The following is a 20,709-nucleotide window of genomic DNA, read 5'->3' on the forward strand; positions in this document are numbered from 1 at the left end:
CTTGTTACAATTTTTCCCCTCTTTCCCCCTACCCCCTCCCCCAGATGGCAGGATGACCAGTAGATGTTACATATATTAAAATATAAATTAGATACACAATAAGTATACATGACCAAACCGTTATTTTGCTGTACAAAAAAGAATCAGACTCTGAAATGTTGTACCATTAGCCTGTGAAGGAAATCAAAAATGCAGGTGGGCAAAAATATAGGAATTGGGAATTCAATGTAATGGTTTTTAGTCATCTCCCAGAGTTCTTTCACTGGGCGTAGCTGGTTCAGTTCATTACTGCTCCATTGGAAATGATTTGGTTGATCTTATTGCTGAGGATGGCCAAGTCCATCAGAATTGGTCATCATATAGTATTGTTGTTGAAGTATATAATGATCTCTTGGCCCTGCTCGTTTTACTCAGCATCAGTTCGGTGTAAGTCTCTCCAGGCCTTTCTGAAATCGTCTTGTTGGTCATTTCTTACAGAACAATAATATTCCATAATATTCATATGCCACAATTTATTCAGCCATTCCCCCACTGATGGGCATCCACTCAGTTTCCAGTTTCCATCCACTACAAAGAGGGCTGCCACAAACATTCGTGCACATACAGGTCCCTTTCCCTTCTTTATGATCTCTTTGGGATATAAGCCCAGTAGTAACACTGCTGGATCAAAGGGTATGCACAGTTTGATAACTTTTTGAACATAGTTCCAAATTGCTCTCCAGAATGGTTGGATGTATTCACAGTTCCATCAACAATGTATTAGTGAAGGACTATTTTTCTAAGGAACAAGGGAATTTATTAATAGTCTTAACTTTTTCACTTTTTTACCACTCACTTGCTGATAAGACTATAAAAGGCAACCCTTATATATAGAGTTAGGATTTACTTCTACAAAAGAATAATATTTTCATTTTTATCTGAAGTTTGGACCAAGTGAATAGGTATGGGTTGATTATGGACTAGGATAATATATTACAATTTGTTAACTGTTATTGCAGGATATGCCTTCAATTCTCTGGACAGGGCATAACATAGTATGGTCATTATATATATTTCCTCAAATTTAACCAAATTCCTACTTATAAGTCTTCTTACCTTCCTTGTGACTCATAACTCACCTTTAATTTTTTATTTTCTGTAGCACAAGCACTCTAATGCACATGTCTATTTAATCATTTTTAATAATAATGATATACAATAAAACATTTAATCTTAACTATTCATATTTGTGTTGTTCCTCCATTCATGTGTTTTGATGCCCCATTGTGGCACAGAGATGATAATAGAATTCAAATTCTAGCAGGTCTTTACCAAGCTGGAATAAAATTTTAATATGGACTAGGTAAAGTGGTTTGGTGGAGAGTGCTGCACTCAGTCAGGGAGATCTGGATTCAAATCCAGCCTCAGAAACTTTCTAGCTATGTGACCTTGGGCAAGTAATTTAACACCCATTTGCCTATGGATCTGTGACCCAATCGGAGACAGTATGGCCCATGGGGTTGATGAGGGATGAGAGTTTGATGAAGAGGTTAGGCAGGAATGATTGGGGTTCCTTTTCTCCAAAGGGGGAGTTTTGAGCGGAGGAATTCCTTAAACCTAGAGGCTATGGTAAAAAGGCTTTATTGTTAAAGAGATACCTAAGAGGGATTTGCTTGGTGGGCATATCATTCTTAAAGGAGAAGTGATCTGCAAAAAGTAATTTTCTGAAGACCCATTTATGTATGAGTCTAAGGGAAGTCTCAAGTAAATATGAAATCTTACCTGGAGTCGTAACTTCCCCCAAGAAAGCTTATCTTGCTCTGAGAGGATGCAAGACCATTTGGGTTTGTAGATCAAAGGAGATCTTTCTTTGTGATTTTACATAATTTTTACAGGGCTCACTCAGGTCACATAGAATTTACTCTTGTCAGAGTCACAAAAGACATGACTAAATCGACTGAATGACAACAAGTGGGCCGGGTGGTGGACAGTCCATTGTCTGAGAACCAGCTTAAATAACATTGTCTATGTTGGCCACAATGTTGAATTTTTTAGCTCTGCTTAAGGCTATTTACTAAGATTCCAAGTTCTCATAATCTGTTTCCCTTGGGTGCCAGTCTCCTGGAACCAAGCTATTATAATTGCTATTTGCACTTCCTCCTCTTGTTCCCTCTCCACTCTTTCTTGATGTCCTCCTTTGCTTACTTGTGTTTAATGATCAGCCCTCTCCAGAAAACTCCCATATCTACATTTCCAGTCCAGGTCTCTCTCCTCAGCCTGAGTCCTGCTTCCCTAACTTCCTAATGAATATTTCAAACTGGATGTTTCCCTGGCAGATAACATTCTACATCTAAAGCAGAACTTGCTGTTTTCTCCCTGAAGCTAATTCTTTCCCCAGCTTTCCTATTTTTGTCAACATCCCACTGCTCTACATCTTCTAAATTCACAGGCTTCATGTTTTCTCTGCCTCATCTCTCTTACGCACACACTTGCAATCTGTGCCTTCCCAATACTCTAAATATCCACTCATTTTTCCACCCACATTGCTACCAGCCTACTTCAGACCCTTATCACCTCTCACCTGGACTATTACAATAGGTTCAGGTCTCTTTATTCCAGGCCATTGTCCATACAGGTGTTAAAGTTATTTTCCTAAGGCCTGTGTGTGACCATATTACTCCCTACTCTAGAAACTTTGATGGCTTCCTAGTTGTCTTCAAGATCTTTAACCCTTAGTGGCTTAAAACTGCTCTAAGACTTTTAGGATCCTGTTTCAAGTCTTTAGTTTGGCCTTGTTACTTACTCCCCTTTATGCATTTACATTGGCCATCTTGCTGTTCCTTATGTGCAACTCTGCATCTCCACATCTTGTCCTAGCTGTTTCCCATATCCAAAGTATGCTCCACCCTTACTTTGGTTGCTTAGAATCTGATTTCCCTCAAAGCTTAGTTCAAAAGCCATATGCTTAATGCTGGAAATCTTTCTTGACCTTCCCTTCCCTCCACCTCTTCATTGCCTCGTCTTTATTTGGTTTCTACTTCTCCCTTTGCAAGGGAAGCTCCTTCAAAGCAGAGACTGCTTTGATTTTTTTTCTCCTCACTGCCTGACACTGTGTGGCACATGGTTGGCACTCAACAAATGGTAGCTAGTTGACTAGTGGAGAGGTCACAAGCCTTTGAAGTGCTTATATTGTTAGTGGTCTCTGTCTTATCTCTTTTAAAATTAACCTAAGTGAGGTTATTGAGAGTAGAGAGCACCTATAGCCTGACTTGTACCGTGTGCCAGTGAGTTACACACACTCATATTTCTACATATCTATATCTATACATAGATATAGATAGATACACACATATTCTTGAATGATACAGATGGACTTTGGGTTAATATATCTATATTCATAATGTCCAGGCATTTATTGCATAGTTTCATCAGTACTCAAGGCCTTCCGACCACCTCAGATCTAGTGAATTTTGGAGAAGTGGGAGAGAGTTAGCCATTGATTTCAGCCACTGAGCACATTCTCTTGTGAAATGGCCTTATCCTGTTTAAAATTTCTCAAGGGTCATGTGTTTCAGACGTTTATTAAAAAATCTCACTTATGTAAGTCATTTTCTTATTATGGAAGCAGCGTCCTCTAAGTGGTTCCCTTAATTCATATCCTTCCCAGCTGTAGTATTGTGTTGAGCAGTAAGTGTTTTTTTGTTTTTTGTTTGTTTTGTTTTGTTTTACTTTTCAGCACCAAAATTTAATGATCAGAAGTTATCAAATAAATGAAAAATTTATTACTATTAGTTGGGAATTTGGATTTGTGTTGGAGGGTGGTGGTGGGAGAGGATGCTGATTATCTCCGGTGAGAAGGAATTTAGATATGTCCCTTTTGTCCCTCCCTTCTTTCCTTCTTTTCTCCCTCTCTCCTTCCTTCCCTCCTTCCCTCTCCTCCTTCTATAATTTCTATTTCCTTATTATTTAGATTTAAAAACATTAGCAGTAATTATCCCCAAGGGCTTTGGGACAGTTCTATGTCTATTGGACAGAGAGCTAGGCCTAGAGTTAGGAGATCCTGGGGTCTCTCAATGTATGTTTGGCTCTATTTCCTCAGTTGTAAAAATAAGCAGAGTATAATAACACCTACCTGCTAAGGTTGTTGTGAGGAGCAAATGAGATAATATTTGTAAAGTGTTTAGCATAGTGCCTGGCACATTGTAGGTACTTTATAAATACTAGCTATTATTATTATTAACTATTTTGTCATTTTATTTTCTTAGTGAAGTCATGTGTGTGCTAAATCCCTCATCTTCTAGAAATAATTACATTTATATACTCTACATACTGTTTTGTTTTTAGGTGTCTAAAGTACTTAGACATAAAGTAAATATTTTATGACTACAGAGAAGGGTATGTAGGTAGTATTAGAAAAGTGAGAAGAGCAAGAGAATGTATTAGCTTGAAAACTGGAATCTCATTCTGGGATAGACAAAAATTTCATGCATCTAGACCAATTGGAGCTCATAGTCTATTTTAATCTGTTCCTTGTGATGAAAAGGAACATTCTCCAAGTATAATCCTTTAGAATAAGGATGGGCTTATTTTTGTATTTATGTCCTTAGCACTGCCAACTCAATGGTTGGTACAAACTGTGCCTCCTGTATGGGGACATAGAACTGGGAAACTCCTTAGAGATCACCTAGTCCAGGAGGTATTAACTTTTTTGTGTGTTATGGGCCCCTTGGGCCATCTGATGAGGTCCATTGGACATCTTTCTAGAAAAATATATTCAAATGCATAAAATAAAATACATGGGCTTATAAAGGAAACTAATTACATTCAACTATATTAATCAAAATATGACAGACCTTGGAACATGATGTCCAAGCCCCTTATTTTACAGATAGGGAAACTTGGATCAAGAAAAGTTAAGACATTTCTTAAAGTTGCATAGACACTAAGGAACAGAGTCAGTATCTGATGCCAGGTCTTCTGACTTCAAATCTTGTGGTTCTTCCCATAATACCATGCTTCCTCTTATAAATGCTTATTGATTGGTTGTTTTCATTACAAATTTGATTTTTTTTTAATTGGGGTTGATCAAGTACAATTCTGAGGCTGTTTGTCATAGGGATTGTTTTTGTTTTTTGTCTGTACTGCTCAAATACAGATCTATGAATAAAGAATGGCAACAGCTACTGGTGAGATTTGTCGTTCGCTGGGCTCCGGACTCTCCAAGTTGCAGTTTGCTCCATTTAGTAGTGCCTTGGATGCGGGATTCTGGCATGAATTGACCCAGAAGAAGCTTAATGAGTATCGCCTGGATGAGGCACCAAAGGATATTAAGGGTTATTATTATAATGGTAGGCTATCCTAAAATGCATCATGACTTGCTTTCCTCCAAGTATATAGTTAAATTTTATGTTTGAATTAACTTTCTAGTTTATTATCAGTTTCTCTTCTTGTGCTCTATTTTTTTGATAAAACTTATTTTCATGTCTCCCACAAAATATAAAAGAAAAGTAAAGCATTTCTTCTTAAAGGTAGAAAAGAGATAGTTGGTTTTTTTTTTTAAATAATTTTACTGTTACAATTATAAGCAGATCATTTATTCTTACTAAGTAAGGGTCAATGGATTTGCATGGGCAGTTTTCTTTTTTAAATTATTATTTTTTAATTAGTTAATTTTTTTAAGCTTTTTATTTACAAGATATATGCATGGATAATTTTTCAGCATTGATCCTTGCAAAACCTTCTGATCCATCTTTTCCCTTCCTTCCTCCCACCCCCTCCCCAGATGGCAGGTAGACCAATACATGTTAAATATGATAAAGTATATGTTAAATACAATATATGTATACCTATTCATACAGTTATTTTGCTGCACAAGAAAAATCAGACTTAGAAATAAGGCAAAATTAATTTGAGAAGGAAAACAAAAATGCAAGCAGACAAAAACAGAGGGAATGGAAATGCTATGTAGTGGTTCACACTCATTTCTCAGTGTTCTTTCGCTGGGTGTAGCTGATTCTATTCATTATTGAACAAATGGAACTGATTTGGTTCATCTTACTGTTGAAGAGAGCCACGTCCACCAGAATTGATCATCATATAGTATTGTTGTTGAAGTATATAATGACCTCCTGGTCCTGCTCATTTCACTCAACATCAGTCCATCTAAGTCTCTCCAGGCCTTTCTGAAATCATCCTGCTGGTCATTTCTTACCGAACAATAATATTCCATAATACTCATATACCATAATTTATTCAGCCATTCTCCAGTTGATGGGCATCTACTCAGTTTCCAGTTTCTGGCCACTACAAACAGGGCTGCCACAAACATTCTTGTACATACAGGTCCCTTTCCCTTCTTTAAAATCTCTTTGGGATATAAGCCCAGTAGTAACATTGCTGGGTCAAAGGGTATGTACATTTTGATAACTTTTTGAGCATAGTTCCAAAACACTCTCCAGAATGGCTGGATGTATTCACAATTCCACCAACAATGTGATTGTTGATTTTTTTAAAAATGTCATTGCTTGGTTTTATCTATCTGTGAATTCTCTGTACTACCTTCTCAGTCCTTCTGATGAACAATCAGGGTTAACAATGTAGTCCTGACTCCTTTAAAGAGGGGTGGATGGAGGGAATAACCATTTTTGTATTACCTACTATGTGCTAGGCACTGGGTTAAATACTACCACTATTATCTCATTTGGCAAAAAGAGCAGGATTGCCTACAAGCTCACTTGTATGAGTGCCTATTTACTGATTTGTTTTTGTTTTTGTCTAGGTGATTCGGCTGGCTTGCCAGCACGTTTGACTTTGGAGTTCAGTGCTTTTGATATGTGAGTATTTGGTCAAGATCTGAATTGAGGAATATGGTTTGCCTTTGATAATATGAAGTGTGTCATTATGGGAGGTGGGCCATATAAGAAAGTGCTCAGCCCCTTATAAGCTGGGCCTTTGGGACTTTACACTTGTCTACTAGAAACTCTCAAGATTCTAAGACATGGTAATTACTTAATCAATATACAAATGTATTTAAAATTTTAAATGGGACTTTCCTCTCAGTTGGGTTTTTATACTTGTATTTTAAGAATACAACTAGCATTCAAAATTGATTGATCATCAGCTATGTGGTATGGATGCCGAAATATTGCACTTGGTTTCTGTCTTCCTGGAACTTATTGGTTAGTTGCGGAGATAGGGCCTGAAGAAAAAGTTAAATAGCATTTCAAAATAACAGCATGAGAAATGTCACAAAGCAAGACAGAACCAATAAGAATTATGAATTCAACAGAGGGGAGGAATCAGTCTGAACTGAGAGGATTAAGAAATGCTTCATACAGGAGAAGGGCATTGCCCCAGACTCTGTAAGAGAGACAGAACCTAGAGAGGCGGGGAGAAGGAAGGGGAAAGGCATTTCAGACAGGGAATAACTTAAGCACGAATGGAGACAGTCTAGGCCAAAATATATTGAGAGCAAGGGTCAGAAAACCAATTCAAATGGGTCCAGTTGAAGAAAAGTCAAAAGAAAAAGGACATCAGATACCTAATGAAAGAGCTTTATTGAAAAATTTTGAGCTAGAGAATGATGTGATGAAAATGGAATTTTTTGGAGATTTGTCCATTAATATGCTATAAAGAATGAATTAGAGAAAAAAGAGAATAAGAACAGATTTGTTTTTTACCAAATACCTTCCTCAGAACAACTTTATGAGAAAAGTAGTACAAGTATTATTGTGCCTGTTTTATTGATGAGAAGAATCTTAGAGAGGAAAGACACATTCTTAACATCACAGAGCAGCAAATAACCTGGCCAGGATTTAAACCCATGTGTCCTGGATCTATATCTAGTGTCCTTTCTATCAGTTTCCCTTTGAGACTGAGAATGAATTAGGCCATTACTCCAGGCAAGTGGTTAGAAAAGAGTGGGTTTGTGATCACAGGGAGAAGCCAGGGACTTAAGTTCCAAACCTGACTACTTGGAGGAATGGTATTATCATGAGCAGAAATGGGAAATTTAAGGGGCAGAAATGATTTTGAGAGCAAGATGAGAAATTTACTTGTAGACATATTTAGTTGGAGGGGATATTCAGATAGAAATGTCCAGAAGAGGCTGTAGACTGGAAGTTGAGGGCCATAAATGCAGTTGTTAGAGATTGTCCATGTTGAGGTTAAAAATAATAATTGAGCCCATGGTTATGGAGTAGATTAATTAGGTCTCTGAGAAAGATTATAAAACTGGAAGAGCAAAATTTTTAAAGAGGGATCAGAGAGTAGCAGACAGAATCAGGAGCAGCTCAGGAAGTCAGAAAGTATTACCAGGCTACCAGGATTATATAGTTTAGTCATTGTAGGGAGGATGAGACATGGGAAAAGACATGGAAATTTGTAGTTTGGAAGCTACTGGTAACCACTTTTTGAATATGTAGGAGTCTTTGGAATGGGTATCAGTGGAAGCTAGATTGCCACGGCTTTAGGAGAGAATAGATGGAGAAAAAGTAGAGGCAATAGATTTGAACCATTTAAGAAGTTTAATTTAAGAATTTAAGTTTCTATCAGTGACTGAGAGAATCCTTTTTCACTTTGTTTTTTTAGTGTCTAAGCAGAGACTGGCCTACGAAGTTTATTGGGAGAGGTAGTTAGAGATTGTTCATGAACATCTACTTGACCCTAGTAACTAATAAAACAGTTTTTGAGCTTAGGTCCTCAGTTAAATAGTTCCAAAGGAAATCTCTACTTTTTTTTTCCCTCTACAAAAATCATAAATTTTATTCTTTTTTTTTTCCCCAATCAAGTTGCAAAATTTAGTAACATAACTAAATCTAAGGGGGTATTTGTCATCATTAATATCTTTAAACATATGTTTGTATCCTTTGTTGCCTTCCAGGATTTTACAAACTTCTTATTCTATTATTAATTTCTTAGAATATTAAATTCCAGTAATCTGTCCTTTGTCAAGCAAGGATTCATGATTAATTTATTTTTATAATAATTAAGATACATTGAGGAGCAGCCTGCAGATTTATAAATAGGAATAGACTGTCATTACATGATGGTCAAAACCTAGAACATGAAGTGTAGTAAATACTTATCTAAATTAAATCTGGCCTAGCTCCTTTCATTTAGAAGCTAGTATTGAAGTTTGTGTTTTGTTTTGTTTTTTAATTTCATTTTATCAGAAACTTATTTTCCTTTCATAACTTACTTACTGTTAAGCAATGATTTTAGGAAAGAATAAGTCAAAAAGTTTTGTTTAAACCTAGCCAAGTGATCTGTTTCCATCCCTTGAGCTTCCCAAGTAGTTGTAGTCAGGGAGATTGATGAAGGGGAGCCCTAGAATTTTGTAATGTGCCCTGGTGGGTTTTTCATGAATTTTAAAGTAACATCTCATTTATCTGAAAGTTATTTCCCTGGCAGCCTTAAGTCTCTGAAACATAGATGAGAAAACAAACAAACAAAAAATCCCCAAAAAACCAAAAACCACAAAAAACCCAGAACAAAACCCTGAGGAGCTAGAATCCTTTCAGTAACCCTTATGCCTCTCACACATGTGAGAGCTTCCCTACATTTGCACTCAAAATATACATTTTTATTTTAAATGCAAAACTAAAAGCCTAAGTTATCCTTCTTAGTCAAGAGCAGATCAGAAGCCATAATTTGGAAAGAAACTATAGAAGTAAGTATTTTGGCACCATTAAGAAGTGATTGGCTTGATAAGAAAGGAGAAGAGGGAAATATGAAATGTAGCAATCTAGTACCATGTAGTTATAAAGTCATGCTACAAATGTTAATAATCCTTCTTAGGATTATCATAATATTTTATGTTATAATTGGTGTTAGTAGTGACTCTGAGGCACTGAGAATAAATTATGTTCCATTCATCTTGTTTCAAAAGACAAAGAAGTCTAAGCTACTTTTTAGTAAGATTTTTATTCAGAATGATAGCAGTAAGCCTTGGTACTTAAAGGATAAAGGTTTAATAAGCTAGAAAGCATTCTTGTATATTACATCTCAACTTGTTCCTTGATAGTGTCCCAAATCAATGAGGATGACCATAGCTACAACAGCGGCAATGCCTCTCAGTTTCTTAAAAGTATAGGTCGTGTCTTAGACTTCCTTACCATCCCCCATAATGATTACCTAACAGTGCTGGTCACTGGGATGGGCACTCCAGCTTCCAACCCTGATTATGCCACATATTCTGTCACTTAATTTTTCTCTGAAACCTCAGTTTCATCAGTACCTTTCTATCTCTCTCTCTAAAACATCTTTCCTTCCTTTGAGGGTATTTCTAGGATTAATGAAAGAGTCACGGAAAGTGCTTAGAGCTTCCTAGACAAACAACTCCTTCCATCTAGCCATTCCCATGGTTACTGATGGACTCCCATAGATAATACTTTTTTTTAAGAGGCCATTTGTAGAGAACTACTTGTTAACAGTAGCCAGAGGTATTCCCAAACTTTTTTGAACTCTGTTGATTCTTTTGAGCTGCTTTTAGATATCAGGACACTGTGAAAATCTGAATTTGTATAGATTTTCATGAGCACTGGCTTTCTAAATGTTCTTAATTTAACCATTCAAAAGGTTGGACTAGCTGACTCCTGCAAGCCCTTCCAACTCCAACATTCCATGATTCCAATGATTTGTTTTCTCTGTCCTCAATATTGTGGGGTTTGCAAAAGAAAAATAATATGTAGAATAAAATGTAGTAGAGAGAACTCTCTCGTAGGTCTTCAGTTGCAATCTGGCCTATGGTTTAAAATTCAGCCCAAATGCCACTTCTTCCTGAAGCCTACCTTGATCTTCTTGGTTGTAATTGTCTTTTTTCTCAGACTTTAAACCACTCTATTTCGCATCTGTTTCTTGAATGCTTTTATGTAGTAGGGTATTTTCTAATCATCTGTTTGTGTCTTATTTACTTTCTACCCTTTAAGTTTCATAAGGGCAGAAACCATGACTTATTCAAGCTATACATCTCCTTCAGGGACTGCACAAAATTGAATGAATGTATCACCTAATACCTTCTCCTGGAGAAATTTACAATATAATACACACAGAACTATTTGAAAAAAATAATGCTTATATTAGAAGTTTAGAGAGCTCATTGAACTGGAGTATTTTGAAGAAAAATTTGGGGTAGGGACCATATCTTCTCTATTTTTAGATATCTTTGGGGTGCCTGATGTATTCCCTAGCATATGATGACAATACTTCCATCTTATTCCTTATCAGTATGATAAGAAGAGTGAGAATGAGGAAGTTTTCACTTACTAGCTTCTCTATTTCTAAGGAATTTTGGATCAGTTTACCAATACTCATACTATCCTTCCTTTTTATTGTCCTCTTGAGCCTGGGAGATCTGTAAAGGAAGCTTTTGTAAGGACCTGTGGCATTATGTCATGCACACACACACACACACACACACACATATATATATATATATATATATATATATATATATATAATGGTCAGATGCTGCATACTTCTTGCTGATTTGAATCATTCGGAAGATTTTTAATCAGCAACAATTCTGTGCTCCACATTGTGTTGGGAATAGGAATATAAAAGTTGTATATGACATAATAATTCCTGAAATAGCATGACCAGGCTAATATCTATGAAACCCTTTAAAGAAGCTCATAAGGCGGCAAATAATAAAGTGTTCAATTATACAATTAAAACAGTTACTGCTTTTGGAGTTCAGAAGGGGATGAGAATGAGATTTGGACTAGAGAGAAGACTTGAAGCTAGGGTAAAGGTAGTCAATAGGGATAGTTAGAAAGTGGAGAAAGATAATATTTAAGGAAGATGAATGGGGAAACATAAGTAGACGCATTTAGGTGGGCATGAGCATGATGAATGGAGGGAGGGCACTAGCTCCTCTCAAAGCAGAGATTCTTGTACATTGTCTAAAGAATACATTTTTTTAAACATCATAATAGGGCATGAGAGGCAACACAGAGTAGTGAATAGAGGACTGATCTTTAGAGTCTGGAAACCTGAGGTTGAATCGGGCTTGCCTCATTAACCCTGTGGTCATGTCCCTGCGCTGAGAAAGCATGGATCCTTGGCCCTTTAGAAATCTGTGGATAGATTTCACGGGTTTGATAAACCTGGTTGGGAAAAAGATGCATCTTTATTTTCATTTGCCTCTAACTAAAATTTAGTATTTCCTTCATTTATTTAATAAATTTTAGAGAATGTGTCTGTGTAGGTTTCACTGAAGGGTTCGATGAAACAAAAAAGGTTGAGAACCTTGACTTAGAGCTTTCATTAAAAAATGAACGAAATGCTTATATCACAGGATTATTATAAGGAAACCCTTTTGGACACCTGAAAATATTGTTGAAATATGAATAGTTATATTGATGTGAAGTTTTGCAACTGTATTCTTCTTCATATCCTAGGGTTTGCTTATAAAATATTATTCATAATGCTTTATATATTTGTTTACTATGAATGACAATCCTGTGTAGTAACCATTTTGTCTCTTCCCTAGAAATGCTCCTACCCCAGCCCATTGCTGTCCAGCCATCGGAACCTTATTTAACACCAACACTCTCGAATCCTTCAAAACTTCAGATAAGAAGTTACTTTTGGAAAAAGCAGCACAAGAGGTCAGATATAAAGGAGAAATAGGAGAATGTGTGTCATACTTTCTGTATTATTATTATTATTATTATTATTTTTGCTGAGGCAATTGGGGTTAGGTGACTTGCCCAGAGTCACAGAGCTAGAAAAGTGTCTGAGACCAGATTTTAACTCAAGTCTTTCTGACTTCAGGACTGATGCTCTGTCCACTGCTCCATCTAGCTGCCCCATGTGTCATATTTTCTGAAAGCATTTCTTTATTTTTATTTCTTTTTGCTGAGGCAATTAGGGTTAAGTGACTTGCCCAGGGTCACCCAGCCAAGAAGTGTTAAGTAATAAGTGTCTGGGATCAGATTTAAACTCAGGTCCTTCTGACTTCAGAGCTGGTGTGAAAGCATTTCTTTAGCCTGCATTTTATTGAACTGTGAGATGTGGTGCAAAGTTCTGCCTAACCTAGTCCACTGCTTTGTCATAGTAGACATTCAGGTAGTATTTGCTGTTTTTATTTTGTTGCATTATTCTTTTGTTATTTTTCTAGCCTCAACTATAGTGTATGATGGGTTGGTGGGGGGGTAGAAGAGAAAGCTGTCTGACCACAAGGACTCTCATGTTTACCCTTGGGTCTTCTGGACATTGAGGGGAAGGGAGTTGTTCAGTGAGATTTGTTCTTCTACAAGTTGAGATCCTTGTTGGGATCTTGGACCAATATCTAAGACACTTGGATTCTAGATCTGGTTAGATTTAGACTTTGTCTTATGTGTCTCTGAAAGGGAGTGAGCTGTATTTCCCTTAAGAAAGAGTTGTTCCTATTCTTTGCACTTAAGAAGTTTTCTAAGAAAACTTGATAAATCCACTTAGTGCAAAACAGATGGAAACATATTTTATTAACTCAGGAATTTTCTCCAAATAAAGAAATAGCATCTTTTTTTTTCTGTTGGATGTTTGTTTCTCTTCTGAGTTGGGAAAGGTATATATATATACTATATAATGGAGTTATATCATATAAGCATTTGATTTACACAAATTTAACTGGATTCAGCAGAGAGAGAAAAGTAATTTACATCTGCCCACTATTCTACTGAATCCATGTATGTCCTACTCTGTACTCTAACAGAATATAGTACATTTCTAGATCTTGCCAATGATCAGGGTAGACATCTGTTGAGTCCTGGGCTTTTCTTATTATAAAGGGGGAGGTATATTTAAGTTATTACTTAGCCTTAAATCTAAGTATAACTAGGTTATTTCTGTCCCAGGGTAACTCCAATATTGAATAGATTATTGTACCAGAGCAGGTGACCTAGATCAGGAGGGTCCAACTTTGGAGTTGGACTAAGGTAACAGGCAGATGGCAGACCTCTCCAACTTGCCTTATGGTCAAGGTGGGACTCAGTGGAATGTTAGGGCCTGGCCATTTGTTTCTCCAAGATTTTTGCCGTCTTTGATGCTGTTGCCCCCAGTTCCTCCAAAAATTGGGAATGGTTTCTGTCTGTCTATCCCCATCCACCCTCTCCCCTTTTCCCTTTGCTTTAGTTGGTACTTAATTACAAATGTTTGTGACTTTTAAGACAATTCCTTGCAAAGCAGAGCAACTGCTGAGTTGTAGTTGCCTGGGCAAGCCCCCATCTCAGCTTGCTCTTGTATAACTTAGTTTTGTGTTGGACTTAAGAGCTGAGTGATCAGAGATCTTTGCTTCTTCCTTGCCTTAACCCTTTCCTTTCTTACCGCAGATTTGGGAATCAATTAAATCTGGTGCTGCTCTGGAAAACCCTGTGCTCCTTAACAAGTTTCTGCTGTTGACATTTTCTGTAAGTAAATGTATTTCCTTATACTTTGGGGACGCACAAGGCTGTTAGCCACATTTTCAGAGATGGACAATCTGATTTGACACAGCTGAAACTTTAGGACTGAGGCATGTCTGCCCTTGCTAGTTCTCCTCACTGATGGCAAACTCTTGCCTAGGTGAGCTGGAGGAGTCAGAAGATGAATTTTGCCAATTTCCTTTTATTTAGTCACTTTTATGGAGTTGGAGTTGGTGGGTGACCAAGAAATCACTACTTCGTACTTGGGTGATCTTATGTGATATGAGCCAAAAGAGACTCTTTCCCTTGGGTTTTATCTGTGATCAGAGACTTGCTGGATCAAGAAAAATCATACTTCCAAGAAAATCTTCTCTTGTTCTTCTCTTTTGAACATTTGGATCCAGGTGAAATCAGTAAGAAATAGTTCTTAGATGTGCATTTGGATGGCAAATTATCCAGTCTAGTAACATTAATGATACTTTTCTTTTAAGAGAGAAATAAATATTGATGTAAATGAATAAGTGATGTAGTAAATAGAGAATTCGCTGTAGATTAGGAAAACCTGGATTCAAGTTCTGCCTCTCATGCATTCTGACTACTTGACCCTGGATAAGTCAGTTAACTCTTCAACAACACAGTCTTGTCCCTGACATTATACATTTTTGGGAAGTTGTGGACCTGTGCTGGTTTGCTCATTTTTCTTGACTTTGGATTTCTATAGTGTTGGGCTAGTGTGGAGGATGTCTGGTCTGTGCTTCTGTCCTTGTATATTTTTCTGCTGCTTTTTGCCAGCTCTTAGTCTGGAGGCCTTCGGGTTTTCATTACTCCCAAAGCTTCCTGTGATTCAGGAAGAGATTTGGTCACTGCCTTCCTGATTTGAACGCTACAAGTTTCTGATCCAGGTTTGGGTTTTCTGGCTTTATGTGGTAGAGTTTCAGTAGACTGCAGCTGAACTCGGCCATTGTGAGCCTGCTTTAAGGTTCTGCGGATTCAGAGCAACCATGTTGCTGACTCTCCTTAAGTCTGGGACACTGCTGTCCTGTTATGGTGTAGCCTTGGTGAAGGCTCCGACCTAGAAGGATCCAGGGACATTTAAAGGCTGTCACATCCTGACAGGATTCTCCAACAGTGTTTGAAACTGCCAGGATTTTATAGGCAGATATACAAAGAGAGTTGGAAACCAATTGCAGGTGTCTTGGAAATAAAGGTCAAGGCTCCTCAAGGTCTGACCATTCCATCCAAGAGTTTTGGAGGAAGTGAAGCTTGGACCCAGCTCCAAGTCCCAAACAAGAAATGGAGTCTTAGAAAATGCTTAATGGAGTAAAGAAATACTCTGGGTCAAGAGATGCCCAAGAAGCACACTCACAAGAAGACAGTAGCTCTACAAATACCATCAGAACCTCAGGAACTAACCAATGACTTGGCTTCAAGATCTCCAAGGATCTCTGGATGAAATGAAGCAAGAGATTAAAAGTGAAACAAAAATGGAAGAAAGAGCACTCACTAGTGGAAAGAATTGGAAGAGAAATAAGTAATTTATATCAAAAGAGAGAAAATCTAATTCTTAAAATTTAGAATAGAGCAGATAGAACTCAGTGATTCCAAGTGGCAACAGGAAATATTCGAACAAAATCAAAAGATTGAAAAAAATAGAGAAGAAAATGAAGAGCCATGTTGAATAAAGATCACTTAAGGCTCACTGGACTCCTTGAAAATCATGACCAAACAAAAAAAATCTAATTATTGTATTTAAATAAACTGTGAAAGAAAACTGTCCAGATCTATTAGAACCAGAGAACAAAATAAAAATTGAAGGAAACCCCAAGTTGAAAATTTCCAGAAATAACATAGCCTGAAAGAAAGAATTCCATAGTTAGGATCATATAAAATTTGGCAGCAATTACCATGAAGAAAATTTGGAAAATAATTTTCCAAAATGCAAAAGATATGAAAGCAACTACACCAAAAGAAAGAAAATCTTGGAATATTAATGCCCAGAGAAGTAGATACATTTGAGTCGCTGGAAGAGGCTAAACAATGATAAAATTATTCATAGAAGGAGAAGAGACAGGTATCCCTAGGAAATTAAGAATTGTAAAGGAAATAGGGCCTGGAAGTAAGTCTTGTAACACCTCCCTCTTCATCCCCGCCTCAAATAACCTTACACTAAGATCATAGGAATTGGAATGGGAAAGAATCTTAGACATATTCTAGTCTAACCCCTTGTTACTGATGAGAACACTTAGGCTTAGAGTGAGGAAGTTCTCCAAGATCTTTTGAGATAGTCTAGGTGTCTTATCTTGTTTTGTATTGTAGTTATTTGTGCATGGGACATATCCCCTTCCTAGACTTTTAAGTTCTACAGAACCACAGCCATTGTCTTATTTAAGCTTTTTTTTAGCTCCTAGCATATTCTATACACTTATTTGATAGAAGATAAATGTTTGTCAAATTGAATTAAATTCATCTGGAGGTGAACCTGGAGGGTTCTGAAACATTTCTCAGTAAAGATTTTTTTTTCTGGTTTTTTTTTCCTCAAGTATCTTTCAATGTAATTTTAATTGTTATTACCCTAAGTTAACATTTTTTGGCATTAGTTCCTGTTTAGATGTTTAGTGTAACTGAGGGAGGGAGAGGATATATGGGACAAAATGTTAGAAAATTCAATCCTTGTGATTTTTGAAGGTGATCAGATGAGGATCCCAGGACATTATGAAATCCCTGGTCTTAAAATTTTAACCTTTCTTCAGATGGGAAATATAGCCACACTTTTTTTTTTTCCTCATGTGAAGCACATGACCTGCTTTAGTTAGTAACTTTTAAGTATTCTAGGGTGAATATTGAAAATCCCTCAGAGATTTTCACATGTAGAAGACATTATCATAGTTTTGATACAACAGTTGCTAAGTACCAGCATGATAATACTGCTACATGAGTCTAAGCTAAAAAAAATATTAAATTATATTGATATATAATGTAAATGATATTATAAGGTAAATGATATTAGGTAAATGATATAAGGTAAATGATATTATAATAATTTATAATTTGTATATTAAATGCATAAGATTGCTTGCTTTCTCAATGAGGGGGAAGAGAAGGAGGGAAAAAGAAAATTTGTTGCTCAAAATTTGAAGAAAAAAGAATTTTGAAAATTGGTTAAAAATAAAATATAAATAAGATTAAAAATAATTTTGTCTTGAGAAGAATTTGCTTTGATATAACAGCAGTTAGCCTTAGAGGAAGAGACCATTGGATTTCAGAGAGCTGGATTGAGTTATTAAGCAGAAGAGCCATGACTTAAACTTGGGTTTTCTGATTCTAGTGCTCATGTTCACATTATAGGTCTCAACGAAGGGAATTTCATTTTTTTGAAACAAAATTTTCATTGTAGTTTTCATTTTGTAGCCTACCTATGCAAGAAGCTTTATATAAAATATTACACTGTAGTAGAATTTAGGATAAGGCAAGTCCACTTTTTGTCTCATTCACTGGTGTCTCAGATACTGTGCTAGGTGCTGGGGACCCAAAAATGAAACTCTTTTTACTCTCCAGGAGCTTATATTCTATTAAAGAATCAATCTCTCTCTCTCTCTCTCTCTCTCTCTCTCTCTCTCTCTCTCTCTCTTTCTCTCTCTCTTTCCCCTTCTCCTTCCCTTCCTCTCTTTCTCCCACCCCCTCTCTCTATTTCTCTCTCTCTCTCTCTCTCACACACACACACACTCTTAAATGCACAGTTCTTGGAGGAAACAGAGTTCTTAACACCTTGGAATTAAAATAAAGGAATTTTAGTTATGAAAGATCGCAAAGGAAATGCCCAGTAATATGGTTTCACTTATAAAGCACTTCACAGGTCATTATTAGTTTATATAGAAGTGACAGTGTTAATTTTTGGGTTTTAGAGTCTAGCTGCAGTAGATAGAGTACTAGACCTAGAATCAGGAAGACCCAAGTTCAGACCTGGCCCCTGATGTTTTCTTAGCTGTGTGAACCATGGCAAAGCATTTAATTTGTCTGCCTCAGTTTTCTCACTAGTAAAATGGAAATATTAATAGCATCTATCTCCTAGGATCATCGTAAAGTTAAAGTGAAATCATGGAAGATTTGAATTCTGATATAAAGTTTGTTCAGAATGGATAAACTTTGACAAAACTTATGCATTCTTTATATTTCTTTTCCAGTCCTTAAAAAAAGTAGCTTTGAGAAGTTAAATTGCCAGTATAACAACCATGTTATTAATGTCCTACGTTCTTCTATTTCTCTAGGATCTAAAGAAATATTACTTCTACTACTGGTTTTGCTATCCTGCTCTCTGCCTTCCAGAGGGTATACCCCTTCTTCAGGAGCCAATACGTTTGGATCAAAAGTTTTCTCCTAGTCAGGTAACAAAACAAAACAGAACAAAAAGGTAAATGTGGTGTGAGCTATTATTGTACATTCTGTATTCTTTGGATTCAAAAGACAAGGGGAAAACAGGTACATTTCTAAGTGAAGAAAATGTTAATTGTCCTCTGGAGGTTAATGATCTTAGCATTCCTATAAATTATTTAGTGATGGTAGTGTTACTAAAAACTTGGGAGGTTCACTATATGCTGAGATCTTTTATGGTATGGAATACCGAGGCAATAGCAGCAAGTTGTATGATGATTATGGGAGACAGTTGTAGTGGATAATGAAAGGTTCTGGAAAAAGCAATCAAAATTCCAGTTTTTAGGATGCTGTGCCCTAAGTTGTCAGTTGTGGCCCAAGAAAGAGATTTCACTTGTAGCCATTTAGATGACTTTTGACATCCCTTACAGGTCTACATTTTATATACTTGTTGATCTTTTCATATTTCTCACCATAGTCACTTCCTGATATTGCTACTCCCTTCCCCATGACATCTTCACATTGGACCTATATGTAGAATAAACAAAAACAATCAAGTACAACTGAGTAACCAACATTTAACTTGTTTCTTTGCCACTCTAGCTAGCTGAACATCATTAGATTGTTGGGTTTAGGCACATCATCAGGAAGGGTTTAGGCACAGCAGAAAAGATACCCTGATACTAAGTCATAGTGTTTTCATATCTGAAAAACTCTTTCGAATTATAGTCTTTGAATTTTAAGGAAAACATGAGAAAGTTAGTAAAGGATAAGAAGAATATTTAAAATAACCAAGTGGAGGGACTTCTTGAGGAAAAAAAATTAAGAAAATCAGATCTCTTTGGTTCCTAAAGACAAAGAAAGTGGAAAAATGTATAAAATAATGAGTGTTATTAACTATGTTGAATTATGTTCAACATAGGCTTGTTTTTCCAATGATATCATGGCATGCATTGGGGGGAGAGGGTGGGCAGTAAGAGGTGAAAAATTGGAACAAGAGGTTTGGCAATTGTTAATGCTATAAAGTTACCCATGCATATAACCTGTAAATAAAAGGCTATTAAATAAAAAATAAATTAAAAAAAAAAAGATGTCATGGCATGAGCACATTAAAGCTTAAAATAATTAGTTGTGGAATATATAAAAGGGGTTTGACAGAAATAGAAAACTTTCCTCAAAATCTATGGCATCAGAAAATATAAAAAGCTTCCAAAAGTTAGAAGTTAAGTTCATGGATGGTAGATCCATCATGGTTTATGAAGGAACGATGGTGATGTTCTGGGTACAACCCTAACCTTTTGAACTTGGCATCAGAGGCAACAGTAAATTCACTGTTGGGTGTCACTGTTTTCCCTGAAGAAACTCCCTTCCTTCTCTGCATCAGGGTTGGAATTCTGGATACAGTGTCAATGGGTTTATTTTCTTGATCTTTAGAATGATGATAAATATACACTTGCTACATTTCAATTATGACAGTTCAGATCCTTATTAGGGGTATGATTGACTAAGTGTTCATTTTAAGTTTATTCTTAATTTGTCTCAGCCTTAATGGTTTTCTCCAATAATGTTTTCTGTTTTCAGATTCAAGCTCTTGAATGTGCATATGATAATCTCTGCCAGGCAGAAGGAGTGACAGCTTTGCCTTACTTTTTAATTAAGTATGATGTAAATTCTGTACTGATCTCCTTACTTAAAGACTACAATGATTTCTTCCAAGATCAAAGGAAAAAGGTTAGAAAAATTGTGTATGGTTGTGGTCTTTGGTGGGGAGGAACCCCTTAGTTTTATATTATGATGAACTATAAGTGAAATGAAAACTCATTTATATTTATTAACTTAAAAAAAATCTATTTAAGACATTTTTGTATGTTGTGCATTTGTCCCCTTCCTTTCTGAAACAGTTCCTCCTTCTGACTTCCCTTTTTCTGATAATGGTGCCTATCATTCTCAAGGGCTTGAAACCTCATTTATTTTT

The 20,709-nt window shown here is 36.4% G+C and overlaps 1 protein-coding gene across 3 annotated transcripts in view; it reads left to right on the plus strand.

Moving 5' to 3' along the window:
* ATG7 (autophagy related 7) overlaps positions 1–20,709 on the plus strand; it is a 257,079-nt gene that overhangs the window by 8,571 nt on the left and 227,799 nt on the right. For 2 of the 3 annotated variants that reach the window (XM_012543600.3, XM_031955275.1), the window contains exons 2-7: positions 5,135–5,327; positions 6,758–6,812; positions 12,473–12,590; positions 14,295–14,372; positions 18,632–18,748; positions 20,316–20,465. In XM_012543600.3, coding sequence (XP_012399054.1) covers positions 5,150–5,327; positions 6,758–6,812; positions 12,473–12,590; positions 14,295–14,372; positions 18,632–18,748; positions 20,316–20,465 — 696 coding nt within the window. In that variant the 5' untranslated portion in view covers positions 5,135–5,149. Of the gene's footprint in view, positions 1–3,586; positions 3,667–5,134; positions 5,328–6,757; positions 6,813–12,472; positions 12,591–14,294; positions 14,373–18,631; positions 18,749–20,315; positions 20,466–20,709 lie in introns of those variants that run through there. The other variant, XM_023498187.2, reaches the window with a different exon arrangement.

Source organism: Sarcophilus harrisii, chromosome 1, assembly GCF_902635505.1.
Source record: "Sarcophilus harrisii chromosome 1, mSarHar1.11, whole genome shotgun sequence".
Classification (NCBI taxonomy): Eukaryota; Metazoa; Chordata; class Mammalia; order Dasyuromorphia; family Dasyuridae; genus Sarcophilus; species Sarcophilus harrisii.